Genomic DNA, 13,915 nt, shown 5'->3' on the forward strand with positions numbered 1-13,915 from the left:
TTATTACTGATGACCTTGGCAAGCCACCTCCTCTCCCAGTGGCCCTCAGTTTCCCCATTTGTAAGATGAAAGGGCTTAATTAGCTGGGCTCTGAAGTACTTTCTAGGTCTAAGTGTATGATCTTATGATTAAGGTAGTCGCAACAACCGGAAATAACATGCACAATTAGTAGGCTGAAAACACAGGTAAAGACATAAACAACTGGAGTGAAGAACACCCAAATTCAAATAACCTCTCTGATCATTACTGCCTAGGTGATCTTGGATAAATATGAATCTCACTTCAAAATGATGGCAGTTTGAATACATGGCCACTGAGGTCAATCACCGTAAGAACTAGCAAGGTCTACTATGCCACTATACCATATTTTATTTTTTTTTGAGGCAAGTGACATGCTCAGGGTCACACAGTAAATGTCTGAGACTGGATTTTAACTAAGTTCCTCCTGACTCCAGGATTGGTGCTCATTTACTCTGCCACCTACCTGCCTTTACTACCCGGTATTTCAATGGTGTGTGCTCCTACAGGGTAGCAGTTATCATGAGACAGAGGTTTTAAATAACCAATGTGTTAATAACAATCATTAACAAACTACATTTCATAATTATTCTAACGGCTTCCAAAGACCTTGTAAAATAAAATAAAAATTACTGCTGGGAAGAAGAAATTATTATGCTCCTATTAGAGAGGGAGAAAATACATGTTTACATAAAGGCTTACACAGCAAATCTGGGTTAGAGTAAGGGTCCCAAAATGGGAACTCTGGAGTGCCCACCTGCTGCTTTATCTGTTTCAAGCACAACTCCTTAGAGCACCTCCAATTTGGTAAAGATCACTGGGCTGTATTTTAAAGTCCAAACATTGTAGATGCCCAAGAACAACATTTGGAATTTGGCTTTAATGTGGCCTCATTCTCCAGGGGATCTCATTCATTCTCTGGGTTCAAAGCAGGAAGGTCAGCTTGGCAGTGGACTCAGAGAAAAGCTGTTTTATTATGCAATGATTAGTGGTGGGTACAATGCATAGGGTTGGAACCAATAAGCAGGTGGCGTTTGGCCAACTACTATGAGAAAGGCAAAGAATGATGACAATGATACTCAGAGATCCTTTTCTTTTGTGGGGAAAATGGGATCAGATCCCAATAAAGTCAAACTTTGAAGCGGGAAATTCGGAGAGAACATGTTTGCATATGACACACACACATATATATATATAATTTAATAACACTATACTCACATTGACTAGAGAAAGCCATATGGCACAAAATCTCCTGAGTCTAAGGTTTAATCTGTGTGGAAAAGTAAGAAAAGGACAGAAATCATCTCTTCTGGGCCTTATTTTCAGGGAATGCCCTCTTTTCTGTTTGGTGACTTTAGTGATTCAGGTCATACTGGCTCCTTTTATCCCATAAGACATTCCTAACTTTTGCTGCAAAAACCAAGAATATTTTTTTTTAAGTAGAGCTCCTTTTTAAGCCAATGATAGAGACTTAATCTCCCCCCCCCCCCGTTAATTACTTAATTGCTAGCAAATGCTCCAATAGATATTAAAAAGAAATAGGGCTATCACATAAACACTTAAAAATAAATTAATTAAAGAAATCTTTCCCATGTAACTGCTCTCTCTCTAGTCTACCAGAGTTTTTCTTAGGATCATATAAAGGAACACATATAAAAGTGCTTTGAGCCTTCTGAAGGGTTAAAGCACTACGGTTACTATTATGAGAGCAGGAAGCTGCTTCTTCATCCAGCTTCATGGGGTATGATGGGGGAAAGGGAGTCCTGCATCTGGTAAAATAGGAGGGTCTGTAGAAAGTCATGGAGAACTGGGGATTAACCTTAAAACAGGATTTCTTAACCTGGGGTTCATGAACTTTAAAAAAAATCAACATAGTTTCCTTTGCAATCCTATGTTTTATTGTCTCCATTTACAAACCATTCTGAGATGAGGTCCATGACACGAAAAAGGTTAAGAACTGGTGCCTTAAAAGAAGGAAAAAGGGGACAAAGGAGAAAAAGCAAGATAACCAGTCCAGCAACAGCAGCAGCACCTGCGGTTTATTCAAGAATTTTGTGGTTTGCAAAACTCTGTCATTCATGATTCCATTGAATCCCCACAACTCTGTTAGATAGGTACTACAGGCATTCACTGTAAAGATTGGGAAACTGAGGCTCAGAAAGTTTATGTGACTTTATAGTGAATATACAGCCAGATGCAAGGTGGGTTTTGAACCTACCTTATTTTAAGTTTAGATGTCTCTCCGCCACACCCCATTGTCTTTTCTGATCACGTGAGGACTCTGGCCAAAGGAGGTGGCAGGTTGCCTGATTCTTTCACGATCAGACCCCAGTAATAACCGACGTGGCTGTTGCACTGAACAGCCAAGCTTATTATTTTCCATGTTTACTGAGATGTTAAAATCCAAAGCTCAGAGAATTGCTAACTTTTTTGCAATGTGATTTTTATTTCTAATCTAGACATGATGGAACTAGGATGCTCAGATGTTAAAAGCTCATTTCAGCATCACAAGAGAAACATGAAGCCACTTTATTTAGATTTTATTTTGCTTTGTTTTAAAACATAGCCCCAAATTTCCTAATCTGCATACTATACTGGGCCGGCCTAATTTAACTTGAAGACAAAAGACTTTGCTGGTGGAGCCTAGCTGAGCAGCTCTTCCTTTTCCTACATCATTATCAGTTGAAAATAGGTTGGGTTTTTTTTTAATCTGATTTCCCTCAAGCTAAGACAGAGAGCGGGTCTAGAAATGTTCACTCCACCTTAGCCATGACGGAATGAATGGGTACCTCGAGCTCTCTCTACCCATCTATGCCACTTTGTAAGAGAATTCATTTAAGAGTACAAGAAGTTGGGATTGTTAGGTGACTCTGCTCCTTTGTTTAGTTCCAACTCAATTCTCATCAAACTGGGTTTGGTGTCTGGCTCCTTGCTGGTCAGCAACTGGGGAAGCACAGAGAGAACCTGGGGGAGGATGGGTTCCAACATGAGTCTTTGGGGATGTCAGATGCATCTCTAGATACCCTGGCTTGGGTTCTGCTGCATTAGGAAGCAGGAAGGCCTATAAAGTATAATAATAACATCTCCCTATATTTATTTGGCTATGCAAACAATGCATGATTTTTGTTGATAGGGCCTGAAACTGCCAGTCACAGCTAGGTCTGATGACCTCACAAACACAATCCCTGCCTTGGCGAGCATGGCAGCAAACGGGGAGGCCCACAGAACCCCTCCTCTGGCACCAAATCTTTAGAAGGCAGATCGAATGCAGGGAGTTTTAAGCAGTGACAAAATGTGTTCTTTTCTACCAGTCACTGGCAGAAGCTCCCATTTCTTCAGATAAGAAAGTTGCTTTCCAAAATCATTTGGCAGAATCTCCTAGAGACTTGTTTCTTCTGCTTCTTCCTAATTTAGAAACAGTCTTTCAGAAAAAATGACATCAATGTGAGAAAAAACTAACTGATTTAATTTCCTATTTTTTTTCATGGAAGACTTCAGAGTCTATCTCCTACAACCACTCAAATATCATGATAATGCTTTAGGGAAAAAAATTCAGTAAACAAAAGTGTGTATTCCCCGAGATCCCATTATTCTGAGTTCTATTAAAGAAGCAACATGTGATACAAATAAAAGATTTTATTAAAATCATTTATAAGTAAAATGAACGTAATATCTTGGTGATAAAAGGACACAGATGAAAGCACAAGGGGGTATATATGCATGACTTAATAGAATAAAAGCCATTATACATGTGTTAATGCACACATAAATAGAAGAATGAGCAGTGTTAAGCTATAGTAAATGGTTACATGGCTTTAATTTTTCTTGATAATATGGAACTTCATGATTCTTATTCAAGGATTTAAAAGCAGAGCCTTCTTTGGAATTTGCAGTAGAAATAGATCTTGGCTTCCTTTATTTGGCACCTCTAATAAGGTAACACAGAAACAGGTATCTGCAAAAATCCAGCATCTTCCCAAAGAACTGAAATGCCAAGGGAAGGGGGGAAGGGGGTGTGTGTGTGTGTGTGTGTGTGTGTGTGTGTGTGTGTGTGTGTGTGAGAGAGAGAGAGAGAGAGAGAGAGAGAGAGAGAGAGAGAGAGAGAGGGAAGACACACACACACACACACACACACACACACACACACGAGAGAGAGAGAGAGAGAAAGAGAGAAACAGACAGAGACAGAGAGAGAGAGACAGAGACAGAGACAGACAGACAGAGACAGACGGACAGATAGAGACAGAGACAGAGAGACAGAGAGAGAGAGAGAGAGAGAGAGAGAGAGAGAGAGAGAGAGAGAGAGAGAGAGAGAGAGAGAGAGAGAGAGAGAGAGGAACCAAAAAGCATCAGTCCACGCTAAATCCTTATTTGTTCTTGGCTGTCAGGGGTTTCCGGCTGATCTTCTTTGATTTGTCATTATTCTTCCTCGGAGGCTCTGGGTTTGCCTGCATGTGTCTGCCATAGAGGCTGCAGAGAAGAGAGAGATATAAAAATATGAGATGAAGTCTATTCAAATAAAACAAGTTTCCTTGGGTAGTGCTTTAAACAATACATCAATCTGCAGAAATACTTAGTTACCCAGCTAAACAAAAGCAAGAGAGGTCACTTCTATTTTCTCTGGGTCACTGTTTTTTGAAAAACACACTGACACAGACATAGACACACACAGACACACAGACACACACACACCTTGAAGCATCTGGATCTTATTTAGGGGTGAGACTCCCAGAATGTAACATTTGCAGAACAGGGTACGAGAAGTGCAAATAACGAATTCTTTTTTGTTATGGAGACTGCTGAGCAGTCTAATGCAGAACCAAGCTCCAAGGGCTGTGAGTGTTTAAGTCGACAATGACAAAAATTGGGTTGAACTGGGGAGATAGAGTGTCCATTTAGAGAAAAGTGAGCATCCTAGCTAACCAGAAAGCCCAGGGGCTCGATAATGTGACAGAGAGCAATGGTGTCAGAGGCGGTGCCTGCTTTCCCTCATGATTGATGGTGCTGGGAGAGCTACCAACACATCAATGGCACATTAATAAGGACCACTGATTAAATGTTGACAAAGTATCCTACAATTAAGGTGGATGGCATTCACTTCAGGTCTAAGCCAGTTCCATGGCTGGGAGGATTTAACTGAACACCAGATAGTAATTAATAGATAATTTATGAGTAATCCTGATTAAACTAAATTAAAAGCCGGCCTAAAATAAATACACCTCCAACTTAAACTTGTTATTGACATAAGCTGTTTTTTGGAGAAGGGCTCCGTGGGTCCCTAAGTACCTCCTTGGGAAAGGCATGCTGTTTTCTCCTTGCTGAATTTCAGCTGTACTAACACATGCCTGTTGACATAAATCCCGGTTCCCTGCACAAGGTGTCCCCTGATAGGACTGTCCTCTCGGGTACATCTGATTCCTCTGTCCTAGTAAGTACTCTGCCAGGATGAACTTCTGGCCATGTGTGGTACAGAGATTTTTATTTATTTATTCATTTATTCACTCATTCATTTATTCATTCATTTACTTGTTTGTTTGGTTAGGTTAATGCCCTCAGTGCCTCTTTCCCCCTTTGTCCTTGCAAACAGCTGTGACTAACGGCTTTAACATTTCATCAGAGGCCTCCTGTGCCTGGGACACTCTCCCTACTCATATGGCCTCCTAGAATCCCTACTTTCTTTCTAAGTTCAGATGGACTGCCACATGCTTCCTGAGGTCTTTCCTGGTACCCCATCTCAGGCGCTAATGCCTTCCCCTCTTTCCTTCCCCCAGTTACCTTGTATCTACCTTGTATATACCCAGGAGTACATGCTGTTTCTCTCAACAGAACGTAAACTACTTGAGGGCAGGGGCTGATTCACTTTTGTCTTTGTATCACAAGTCCCAGCAAAATGCCTGGCACCAAATTTTTGACTTGATTGGTGGGAAGGGCTTGCACATTCGGTTGAGTAGAAAAGCCAGGATCTGAATATTATTTAAAGCATGTGGAACTGTAGTGACAGTGAATTCAGGATAAGTCTAAAACTGTCTGGTCTTAGTATGATTTTTCATGAGGAAACTCGGAAAGCACTCTGTCCACGTTAATATCTCAGCGAGGCACATGAGAATCACCTTTTCTTTGAAGGTTCAACAAGAGTTAAATGAGCTGTCCGATACTTTCAGAGTGAGTCACAAGCAAAGCTCCAAAGAACTGACTCAGTTCTCAGCTCTGGCCATTACGTCCTTCTGGCTGTGTGGGAAGATTAGGAGGGCTCTTTAGTTGGGTCAGGGTAAGCCAGAACATCTAGCCAAACAGGCCTTCTGATATTGGCACCTGTGGACACCCCAGTTGCCCTAGAAAACTTGGGGATGGATGAGCCTCTCTTCCTGGACTTCAGCTTGGCTTTCTGTGGATTGAGGGGGGAAGAGATGAACTTCTGAATTCAGGAACAACTGATATTGGATGGGAGACAACGTTTTAGATGACCTTTCACTGTAATCATATACTCTTTCCTGTAAGGCGAGAAGTAGACAAGTCACCCGCCTGTCAAAACCTTCCTTGTATTGGATACTCAACATTGGGTCAGTGTTTCTGACTTCCCATTTGTGATATGTGTTGTTCATGTGGATTCTTGTTCACGTATGGAGACTAGAAATGGAATCCTTGATGACTCAGACAACCAAGATGACCAAGCACATTCTACTCTGCATAACAGAATGTAGAGCTGCTGGAGCAGACTGAAGCAATCACAGAATCACAGACTCAGAGTTGGAAAGGACTTAAGAGGCCAGCCTGTCCAGCCCATACCTGACTGACCTCCACAACTTACTGGATAAATGGCTATCCAGTCTTACTTGAAGACCTTCTTTGAAGGTTCAACAAGAGTTAAATGAGCTGTCCAACACTTTCAGAGTGAGTCACAAGCATTGAAGGGAACCCACACCTCCCTAGGGAACCCACTCCACTTCTGGGATAGCTCTAGTTTTGAAGAATGGTTTTTCCTTTTCTCAAGCCTGTGTGGGGTACAGGGACCTCAAAAACCCCCTATTCCAAAACAATTAAAAGTCAGAGGTATCTTGAGGAAAGAACAGGAAATTTTTATTCTGTTCTTGCGAGAACTGGGCATCCCTTCTGCCAGTGCAGACCACTGGAATGAAATGCTTTAGAGGAGACAGAGCAAGCCCCCTCCCACCTCTGTCCCTTTTCCCATTGGCTGGTAGGCGGGCTTACAGTCTGGGCTGGAAAAAAAGGACAAAGAACAAAGAAATAGGGGATAGCCAATGCAAGTGTACCTATCCTTATCTGGCAAAGGCCAAAGTGAAGAAGAGGGAAGGGCCCTAAGAGATTCCTAAAGAGCTTAATGCTGATTGACAGCAAGGGAAGGGCCTAAGAGATTCCTAAAATTCCTGAAGGGTTTAAAGCTGATTGACAGTAGTCCCAGAAGAAACCTTACTAGATTTTAGGATATAGTCTGAGAAGTTTTCACCTCTCCCACTCAAACCTAAATTTGCCTCTGAAATTTTACCCACTGTTCCTAATTCTGCTCTCTGGAGTCAAGTAGAACAAGTTTAATCCTTCTGTGTGACCATGAGCAAGTCATTTAATCCTTGCTTACCTCAGTTTCTTCATCTGTAAAATGGGGATAATAATAGCCCGATAATAGTCTGCTGTGAGGCTTGAATGAGATAATATTTGCAAAGCTCTCAGCACTGTGCCTGATGCAGAGTAAGTATTATATGTTAGCTATTATTACTGTTATTCTTACTACATGACAACTCCTTAAATATTTCAGAATAGCTATTACCACCACCACTCCTCTCCAAGTCACTTCTTCTTCAAGCAAAGGATCCTTATGCTTCAGAGACCCTGATCACCCTCCTCTGTAGATTATCCATGTCCCTGAAATGTGGCACCTAGAAATGAACAAACACTCGGGAAGGGCTCTGAATACAGCAGATGGCTGAGTCAACAGCACCATTACCTTCCTAGCTCTGGATCCTTTACCTCTACAATGTCACCTAAGATTGGGGGGAGGGGGCAGGAACTCCCTTTACAAACACAGATCTCATCACCTGCTCCACTGCTTCCAGGCTCAAAGATCTGCCTGGGGTAAAGTGACATAGTCAGCATATGTTAGTGGTGGGACTTGAACCCTGATCTTCCATAAAACACTGTTGAATAATATTGAGCTTACAGTCTACTATGATAGCCGGATATTTTTCTGACAAACTGTCTATTATTTACCTGTCATTCTCTGCCTTGTGCTCATTGCCTTGGGTTTTTGTACCCAATTGTAAGACTAAGTTTATCCCCATCATCTTTCGGTTGGTCAGATTTGACTCAGTATTCTAGGCTGTCATTACCTTTTTAATTGAGATTCCATCATTTAGTGTTTTAGGTAGCCCTCCAGACTTTGATTCATTGGTAAGCAAGAAACAGCCCAGGGCTCCAGCCTAGGGCTAAGTAAGCACATATCTCTGAGATGTCAGATAGAAGATCACTTCCAAGGTGATGTCAAATGATTAATGACAACGCTTGAGGGCAGTTCATTCAACCAGTTTTGATCTTACCTGAGTCTACTACTACCTAGCCCACACCTTTCCATCTTGTCCATAAGAACAGCAATAAACAGACTAGCAGATGCTTGGCTAAAATCTAGGTAAACCATCTATCCACAGTAGTCCAGTAGCTTTTCTCTTTCTTGGAAAAACAACTGCCTCTTCTTAACCCTTCTTTACTTCGTTTCTTCCAGCTCTTTCAAAGATCATGAACAATGGTTCAGAAATCACACCTGTCACTTCTTTCAGTGCAATGGGATATGTAGCTTCTCTGGGCTTGGTGAACTGAACTCATCAAGGATGGCTAGTAACCTGTTACTAGCTCCCTAATTACTTGGAGTTCAACTGCTTTTTGGCCATTTTCCTTGTCCTTCACAGTCTAAAGCTCATTTTCCATGGCAAAGAAAAGAGATCCGAGGAGTTCTGTCTTCTCTGTTGTCAGTTATCACTGCTCCATTCACACTGAGGCAGCTAGCTAGAAAGATAAAGATATATGTACCTATAGATATATCTATAGATTTTATATTTATATATCTATATCTAGATACTATATCTACCTACAGATCAATATCTATATCAATATCTCGATAGATACAGAACTCTCCCTTTATATTTCTCTTCTTTGATCTTCCCTTTTAGATCAATAGATATCGATATCTATCTCTTCTTTGACATTCTCTTTTTTCCTCTACCCAGTTTAAAAAAAACACAACAATCCTGTTTTTCTTTATCCTTCAATTTCTTTAATAATCTCAGCTCATGTAGAGTTCAGCACTCCTAATAAGACTGTTACAAGGCCATTCCATGTTTTTGTATTCATCTTTCATTAACTTCCACTGCTTTCATTTTATATTCTTTCTTTTTTATTGATAAATTTTGTTCTGACACATTAGTTAGTTACATATGGATTTTTAAATTGGCTGAAGAATTTCCTAGGTATCTACACTATTTTCTTTAGACAATTCTCAGTTTTTTTTCTCTTCAGAATTATTTCTTTGTATCTACAGAATTTATTTTTAATTTTTGAGAGCTTCCCAAACTTACACATCTCACCTGATTTCCCCTGTAGAATATTAATCTATAGGCTTTTTCTGATAGTTTCTATTAGTTCTTTGAAAAATAGTCACTCCCATCCCCTATTTCTCATCATCTCTATTTTAGTAAATAGTTCTTTCTTACTGACTGGTGAGAATCCTATTGAAAATAACAGTTCCCTTCACTGGTTCCTTTACTTTTGAAGGATGTATGCTGGGAAACATTTAGATGCTCTGCTTTTTATCAGAAAAGGAGACCTGGCTCATGTAACTGAATCTTCTCATCTTTAAAATTTTGTTCTTTTGGATCTTTGGCTTTTATTTCACCTTCGTTTCTAAACACATAAACATATGTGCACACACTTCTTTCCAGGCTGAATTCCTGACTCACCTCCACAGGTCCTTGTCTACCATGACATAGAAACCTCTTCACCTGGAAGATTACTCCACCCCTGGAACCCTTCTCACATTGGAAATACTCACCAGTCCCTGAAGTCTCCCTCTAATTGGTTAGTTCTTCCTAAAACCTCCATTAAGGAGGCTGCCCAGGCTCACTACATTTGCATTCCTTACCAGATTGCATTTTCTACACTTTTTCTACCATGAAGAATATCTTCACCCTTCCATTTTCTCCTTGCCCTTGATTTTCATCTGAAGTGTGGTTTTCCCTCCTTTAGAATATAAGCTCCTTGAGGGCAAGGACTATCTTTCCCCCCCCCCCCCATTATAATTATACTGTATTTTCAACAATTAGCATAGTGCCTAGCATGCTTAGTAAATGTTTGTTCACATACACACACACACATGCACGCACACACACATACCCTCTCTCAGTATTCCCATCCAGAAAACTATCCCTTAAAACAGGATCACAAATGAAAGTGGGGGGAAAAGAAGCAGTTGTGCACAGTAATCAGCACACCAACCACATCTCACAGGCAATACAATATTTCATGCCCATAGCTCCCCCCTTCTTTGTAGAGGTGTTCATGTTCTTATTTTCTTGGGTCAAACTTACTCTCTAAATACACGCTCTATGTGTATGTATGTGTGCTCTTTCCTCAGCTCCCCTTCTCTCTCATTTACAGACAAAAACCTGAAGCCTTGTGGGGTTAAATGATGTACCTAATTAGGGTTCTGTAACTAGTAATGCACAGCTGGGATTTGAACCCAGGCCCTCTGATCTCACATTCAGTGCTTATACTTTCCACAGACTGCCATGAACAGTATAAACCATAAGAAACTTTTTTCCTTGAGTGCATTTTTCACCTGGGCACTTGCATTTGCACAGAAGATTAAAAGCATTTGATCAAAATGTTGTGACCCCTGTATCCAGGAGGATGACACTGAGGGAGATTTGCCCAGGGTCACCCAATGGGGTAACAGCAGCCCAGTGCTCAAGCTCAGAGAACTCTAAGAATCCGGGGCCTGAAAGGCCTTGGAAAGCTTTCTCATGTCTGTTGAAAAGTAAGATTTGTAGAGGGTAATTGGTTGGGAGGTGATGAAGGAGGGGGGAGAGAGGAAAAGAGTCCTCTCCAGGGACAGTGAAAGGATCATTTAATCTCAGCAGCCTGATGAACAGACTTCTGCGGCTGAAGAACATTTCAAAGAAGAGACTTCTCCGGAAGCTCTCGGCTGGAAGATACAAGTGAATGGGCTCTCTTAGTCTCGGCAGTGTGTGTACATTATGTGTCTGAGTTCTGGAGCAGTAAGGCAGAGAGGTGTGACAAAGGAGGGGGGCATCTGACTGAAGGGTCCCCTCTCTCCAGGAGGATCACAGAAAGAATCATAATGAAAAGTTCTGTATTCTCTCTCTGTTCCTCAAAGCTAAGTAACTTGGAGCAGATAGAGTCAAGGAACCGCGGCATACTGCCTGCTTTTAACCAGAAGCTTTCAAGTATCTGATGCTTAAAACTGAAGGAGGGCAAGTTCAATGCTGACATGTCAAAAGCACAGTAACCTTTGCAAAGAAAAAAAAATGATTTCCAAGTAGTATGATGCATACGCTTCCTAATGACTTCCTACATCATGGTAAGCAGTGACTGTCTTGTTAAAATTCTGTGTCTGCTACATGTAGTGCCTAGTACAGTGATCTACACACAGCAGGAGATTTATTAAAAAAAAGTTAAATGTAAACAAAATATAATGAGGGGTTTGTCATATAAAGAAAAAAGATTCCATTCAAACAGGTGAACATTTATTAGGTGCCAATGAGAGGTGGTATCGTAGACAGTAGAGAATATGAGGTTAGGGGCCAAAGGACCTGGCTTTGAATCTCACTGATGAGAGTATAACATCTCAGATGAGTCACTTAATCTGTGGGGCTCAGTTTCCTTATCTGTAAAATGAGGGGGTTGTACAAAAAGGACCTGGATTTAATTTCTAACTCTGATGCTAACTTCCTAGCTGGGTGACTGTGGGCACCCACAGGTAACCTCTCTGGTCTTGAGTTTCCTCATCTGGAAAATTAGAGGGTTGGGCCAAATGGCCTCTGAAGGCCCTTCCAGCCCTAAATCCGCAATGCTATGGCTAAATGACCTCTGAGGGCTAGTCCACATCTAAAACTATGGTCCTACTATGTGCCACGTACTTCATACCGCATCAAAAAGATAAAGAAAGGACATAGTCTCTGCCTACAAATAAACAGACGTATAAATAATCACAGAAGAGATACAAGTTAAAGTATTTTTGATGAGGGAGAAAACACTAACAAATAGGCATCAGGAAAGAAAGCTGAACGTAAACCTGTATAGTAGGAGGTAGTGCCTATATCCTGTAGTCCTGTACTAGGGGATGGCAGTGAGAAGGGAGCTCATTCTAGACATGTACAAAAGCAAGGAGGTAGGAGATGAGGTTTATGTGCTTGAGATGGACAGCATATGGGGTAAAACATGAAATAAAACTGGAAAGGCAGGTGACACCTGACTACAGAGGACTTTAAATGTTGCTGTTTTATCCTAGAAGCAACAGGAGTCAGAGGAGTTATTGAGTTCCTCTTATTTCTTGACCTCTCTACATCACTGGCAGTTGCCGAACATTCTTCCTGAAGCCTTTTCCTATCTCGACTTTGCAAGTGTCTTTGCCTTTCCACTGCTTCTTTTTAATGCACTTCTCTCTGCTCCTGCCAGCAGCTCACAAAGCTCTGCACCTCGTGGACCTCTGCACTTGAGCAGATGTTGACTTGTAACTTTGCCAATTTGGTAATGGATTCCAGTTTAGTCTCCTTAATAAGACTATAAGCTTCTGGAGGGCAAAGACCACTACATCTATTTCTTTGATTTCTCCCATAGTGTTTATCACACTGGTAACTACAGAGGCATAAATGCTTAGAATTACAGAGCTAAAAATTATTTGATCCAATCACTCCCCTAGACAGATAACTGAGTCCCACAGCAATTAAATGACTATCCCAAAGGTTAGACAGTTAAAAGAACTACAATCTGAACTCAGGCCTCCTTTTCCCAATTCTCATTACTATTTTCACTGTAGCACATCTTGTTTCTACATGCTAGGTATATGATACTGTCTATCTGTCATATGATCAGATCACATGTCTCTAAGCTGGTCAGTTAAGAGAAAGAGGCACAGTAACTAATTAAATCTACTCTCATCCCTCCCAAAACAAAACATCTAAAAGTAACTGGTGGCAGCAATTCCCTTTATCATTACCAAAGCGTTACTTTAAATTTCAGATGGAATATTAAATGAAATTCTCCAAAGTCAATTCAGCAAATAAACCATGGGACCTATAATGTAAATAAATAATTTCAAATCTGTATAATTATCTTATACAGAAACTATAAGAGAGTAGGGTTAGAATTATACAGATAAAGAAATGCTGAGTCTTTAAAAAAAGGGAAAACAATTATATTACTCCTAGGAGTTGTCTTATTAAGTCAACAGTCAATGATTTCTTGAGATCCCATCCATGAGACAGTCCTGAACTCACTGACAGCAGTATGGATCTGTCACTCTCTTTTGTGAAGCCTGACTCACAGCATCACAAACACATAGATATAAAAAATTACTTTCTTTTTTGAAAAGGCTATAAAACTAACTACACAGAACTAAATTCATGTATAGTATTTAAGCTCATGTAAGATGTAGTTAAAGGCATGAACCTCCACTCCCCACTTACATTGTATTTGTTTTTAATATTTTAACTTATTCACACACACACACATTGTTCACCAGGAGAATGTACATTCTTGGGGTTTATCTATCTCCAATACCTAGCACACAGAAGTTTCTTAATAAATGTTAGCTGAGTTAACTTCAATGGAAACTTGAGATTCACAGAAAAATGATAACTCTCTCTCTCTCTCT

General features: G+C 40.6%; 1 protein-coding gene across 2 annotated transcripts in view; it reads right to left on the reverse strand.

Annotated features, from left to right (window-relative positions):
• Positions 1-4,278: 4,278 nt before the first annotated feature.
• Positions 4,279-13,915, reverse strand: part of RSU1 (Ras suppressor protein 1) — a 245,625-nt gene continuing 235,988 nt past the window's right edge. For both annotated transcript variants that reach the window (XM_069086253.1, XM_069086252.1), the window contains one exon: positions 4,279-4,488. In XM_069086253.1, the coding sequence (XP_068942354.1) occupies positions 4,386-4,488 (103 nt within the window). In that variant the 3' untranslated portion in view covers positions 4,279-4,385. The remainder of the gene's footprint in view (positions 4,489-13,915) is intronic.

This window comes from Petaurus breviceps, unplaced genomic scaffold, assembly GCF_028583685.1.
Source record: "Petaurus breviceps papuanus isolate PSGF00001 unplaced genomic scaffold, PetGlider_PUasm1.0 178, whole genome shotgun sequence".
NCBI classification, from domain to species: domain Eukaryota; kingdom Metazoa; phylum Chordata; class Mammalia; order Diprotodontia; family Petauridae; genus Petaurus; species Petaurus breviceps.